The 4,872-nt window shown below is 32.1% G+C and overlaps 1 protein-coding gene across 1 annotated transcript; it reads right to left on the bottom strand.

The window, feature by feature from the left end:
- Positions 1–373: 373 nt before the first annotated feature.
- Positions 374–3,328, bottom strand: LOC107014480 (thylakoid lumenal 17.9 kDa protein, chloroplastic). Its single transcript, XM_015214407.2, has 4 exons — positions 2,959–3,328; positions 1,029–1,143; positions 858–927; positions 374–745 (listed from the first exon to the last, which is right to left on the bottom strand). Exons 1-4 carry the CDS (start codon positions 3,231–3,233, stop codon positions 525–527), a joined length of 681 nt encoding a protein of 226 aa, XP_015069893.1. The 5' UTR covers positions 3,234–3,328; the 3' UTR covers positions 374–524.
- Between the last annotated feature and the right edge of the window lie 1,544 nt (positions 3,329–4,872).

The raw sequence follows: 4,872 nt of genomic DNA, 5'->3' as shown, positions 1-4,872 counted from the left end.
CCTTTTCTGGAAACTAAAATATTTGTTTGTATTATTCTTTATTTTTGAGGGCAAAAATGTATTTATTTGTATTCTTTGCTTATTTTCTGAGGGCAATTTTTGTTTGTATTAAGTCTCAATGATGCAGAATCATGTGTTATAAGCCGGGCAATTAATTAACTCGAGTCCTTGTAGCCTATATTGACCTATGTGATGCCAGGTTGGTTTGTTCTCAGATTAACTTTAAAGTTAAAAATCGCTCGCAGTGAGTTAAGATTTTACGATCACTTATATATATCAATCTTTCTCTTATATGAGATTTAGTTGTGTGCAATTACAAAGCCCCCAGAGTGGCCATAACAAGTTATATGAATTAGTTCCTGGTGTAACAAAGTATAATGAAACAGATTATATTAAGAAGACAGCTGAACTTTTTACCAATGATCAGATTCAAAAGATGAATTTTTTTTAAAAAAAAAACTTACCACATGCATGAATTGCTATACAAAATTTGGTGCATGTAGATAGTTATATGCATCAAAATTCTAATCCATTGAGTCAAGACTTGGTGCATACCATCCTAACTCTTCTGCAATCATTTTCATTCTTTCTTCTTGTCCTTTTGAATCTCCAAACGCAGTAGTAAATGGGTATATATAGGTCACTTTTGTCGCCATTGCTCTGTAGGCAACTGAATCTCCTTTCACCAAAAACTCTAAAACATCTCTGCCAAATCCTCCGTCAACCTCAGCCTGCAAATATTTTCCTGCAGTTATTTCCATCATCAGCAAACACTACGCAGATACATTTGTATCTGTATAGTATTTCAGGCATCTATGAATCTTTAGTAAAGTGCAATATTTGATGCACAAGATTACCGTCAGGGATATCTTCAACGACTTGAATCTTTGCATTCTTCTGTGTCTTCAAAATGGCATCCTGCAATTGCTGCCACAGATATGAAGAATTTATCAGCAGCCAATTGCTTGGTTTCTGAACAAAAAATGAAAACAACGGTTGGAAGTCTAGAAAGTCCGCATCTTCTTTACCATGATAGCATTACCAGAAGAATTTTGAGAAATTATCAAGGGGAAGGCAGAAGAAGAAGATTGGGGATTTGTCGATACACACCCTGGATTAACTGAGGGGCAAGGTCTGATTTTTCTGCAATAGCAAGCGACATGAACCATAAGCTAAACGACAGAAGTAATCATTAAATGTTCGAGTAGACTGGCTTTAAATAATTGCCTCAATTGTATATTCAAAGAGTTGATAACAAAATCAAGCAAGGAACAAGAGAACATATTGATACTTAGCTTTTGTAAGTTTGACCAATAAAATTGTCTCCAAGTGGGCAAGGAATGCATTTTACTTATTACATAGGGTTAAACTAACAGCTTTTGTAAGTTTGACCAATAAAATTGTCACCAAGTGGACAAGGAATGCATTTTAGTTATTACATAGGGTTAAACTAACACAATGGTCCTAAGAATTCCCTAAAGTAATAAAAACGAGTTTAAGATAACATTTGGAATATCAGAACAACACAATCTTTGGGAAATATTCTTTACTGAAAAACTTTAGCAGCTACACAATCTTCCTGCAATCTTCATCAGCTTTAACAGAAGCCACTCCTTCATGTGAGGGAGTAGTGAATGATGCGTGCATTTAGTTGGCGATAATGAAAAATTGTACCTCTCGTTGTTGACAAAATTAACTTAGTCATGCCTTCTTCTAAGGTTGTGGACGACCTCATCTAAACCTTTAACTATTTGAAAAAGAAGACAAATTTGTTTATTTATTTACTTTAGATAGTGGCGGAAGCAGAAAATCCTTCCAGGGGTTTCATATAAATGCTCCCTTGTATCTAGAGGATACAACAATTTATATATATACATATAAAAGAAATTCAGCTATTATTGCAAATGCAATACAATTCCGTAAATGTGGTTCTGCCACAGAATTTAGATGTGTAACCCACAAACTCTATTTCTCTGTCCAAGGCTCCAAGCATATGGAAATTATTTTGACTATGGGTGGCTGGGGGACTTGAAGCTAAGATCTTTGTCTTCTCTGATACGACCACCTTATTGGAAGTTTAAACTCTTTGAGAATGACACCTTTTTTAATCTCAGTCCCCAAAACATTACACATCCCCTCATGTGCAAGTCAAACATGTGAAAAATCATTTTGATAAGCGAATAGGTATAACATGAACACAGGACCTTAGTTCATTCTGTACATGTTGAATCTTAATTCTAAACGACTTAAACTTCTAGATTAAGTGATCATACAACTCAACATGATATTAGAACCAAATTTAGTAAGCCCATTCTCACACCCCCAACTCCACACTAAATTTCACGTTTGAACATTGGAATCCAATTACACAAGCAAGAGAGTGTTGAATTACTCACTGTCCCACATAGTTGTGTAAGGGCTTCAAAAAAGGTTTATAAGGGTCTCCATGTTTGCATTTAAGTTTTGGATTAGACGCTTAGATATTTTCAAACTACATTCCAAGACTTCATGTAAACATGTTTGATGCTAACATTCCCTTAATAGCACCCACGGATGTAGCCTAGTAGTCAATAAAGTGAGAACCATGAGGTCTCTGGTTCAAATCTATGCAGATACAAGCAAATACTAGGTGATTTCTTTTCATTAGACCTATGTAGTCTTGATGGACAGAGTTATACGGTACTTATTCCTCATAGGAGCCATGTGAAATTAGTTGAATTGCGCTTAAGCTAGCTCGCACACCATGATTTTTTTTTAAAAAAAAAAAAATCACTTAATGGTGCAATGAGCAAAGCATTTTAGACCATTTCACAATCCCATTTCATAAACTACAGAAACAAAGCAGGCATATCACGACATGAATTGAAAAAAATATTTATTTATACAAACTCGTGGACAACATTGAATCAATTTCAGCAGAGTAATAAAATAACCAACCAAAAATGTGGAAAAAATTACCCATTTTCGAGTCCAGTAGGCAAGTTTTTGGATTGGGAGAATGGGGTCATGGGTGCAACCGGAGTAGATTTGGAGTTGAGAGAAGGTATCGCGGAAGAAGAGAGGGGAGCGACCAGCGAAACCGCAACTGCCAGTGGAAGTACCTTTGACCAAAAAGACGGTACGCATTGCTGTTGTTCAGCGTTAGTAGCTGCAAAATTGGGGGCTGAATAACAGGGAGAATTTTGCTTGACGGTAAATTGGGGAAGAAGGTTAGCGCTAATTCCCAATGCCATGCTTATCTTTCTCGTGCAGTTGCTGCTGCTCCATCCCGTCTATAACTACACCCATTTGTGATTTTGTAAATTAGACTATATTGTATGGTCCAAACTCCCCCACCATGATTATCCAATATTTTCGTTTTTAAATACTATATGTTATTTTCAAAAATTATTACCATTACAAAACTTAATAAAATTCAAATGATCATCATCTTCAACTTCATATTCATATTGATTTCTCCTTTCACCTTTTGTCCAAGGAATAGGTTGATGGTTATTGAACTAAGTTAGTTGCCCCAGTTTCAAACCATTATTAACAAGCATTTTTTTCTTTCTTCTCTATTGCATGAAATATAGAGACCGGAATCTAAATAAAACATAAAAATATAAAAGTGATCAAAAAATAAGTTATTATTTTAGTATGTAACTAAAATAAGCTTAGCGGAAGAAAAAAGTTTCACTTTATCTAATTTTCTAAACGTTTTTCGTTAGTGTCATAACGTGTATTTTAATGTATAACAGAATTTTTTGTTCCACTTTATAAGAGAATTTTTTAATGTATAACAGAATTTTTAATGTATAACAGAATTTTTAATGTATAACAGGTATTTTAATGTATAACAGAAATTTTTGTTCCACTTTATAAGAGATATATTTTTCATGTTTTGAAGAAGCTTTTTCAGTGTTGTCATACAATTATATGATTTGACATATCATAAAAACGAAAAAAGAGTTGCATTATGTATTTTATTTTTTTATTCTGAAAAATCTTCCAATCTCTATTTAAGGACGTTTAAACATAGTTGATAGCACCTACAATATAAAGTCTTCTATTTTTCTTCATTTCCATCTCAAGAAAAAATGTCTTCTACACCTAAAGTTAAAGTTTTAATTTATTAGGATGGTGAAATTATATATGACAGAAATACGGTTTATTATAATTGTCCTCCCAAACACAATGCTAAATATCCAATTAATTTTTTACAAGACATACCGTTTAAAGTTCCATCTTTTTACAAAGTGGAAGTTTTTATTTCACTTTATAAGTGTAAGCAAAAGTTCTACTTTATAAAGTGGAAGAAAAAATTACACTTTATAAAGTGTAAGAAAAAGTTCCGTTTTATATTAAAATTACACGTTATAACTCTAACGAAAAACGTATAGAAAATTGGATAAAGTAGAACTTTTTCTTTCATCAACCTAAGCTTATTTTAGTTACATATCAAAATAGTAGCTTATTTTGGTTACTTTTATATTTTTGTAGCTTATTTAGGTTCCGGAATCTTACAACATTTTCTTTCATATGTATAATTTGGTTGATGTTAATTACTACTCCAATCGTCTACTTTTGTTTGTCATATTGTCCTTTTTAAAATTAAATTAGGTTATATTAATTTAATATTTTAAATAAAATTTTAGACAAAATTCGTATAATTTAACTCTAAAGAAATCATAACAAACAATAGTGGACGAAGAGATATATTTTTAATTTTTCAAAATGTCAATATTTTAACATTTAAGAGAGTTCATTAACAACACTTTCAATATTTAGTAAAAATGTCAAATTTTTAAGTTTGTTATGTATCTTATTTATGTTCTTATTATTTGTTTTATTTAAAAAAAATACAATTTTTATATAACAGATTGAGAGGAA

This window comes from Solanum pennellii, chromosome 3, assembly GCF_001406875.1.
Source record: "Solanum pennellii chromosome 3, SPENNV200".
Taxonomy (NCBI): domain Eukaryota; kingdom Viridiplantae; phylum Streptophyta; class Magnoliopsida; order Solanales; family Solanaceae; genus Solanum; species Solanum pennellii.
Note: the sequence above shows the minus strand (reverse complement) of the source record. Positions and strands in the feature narration are given on the sequence as shown.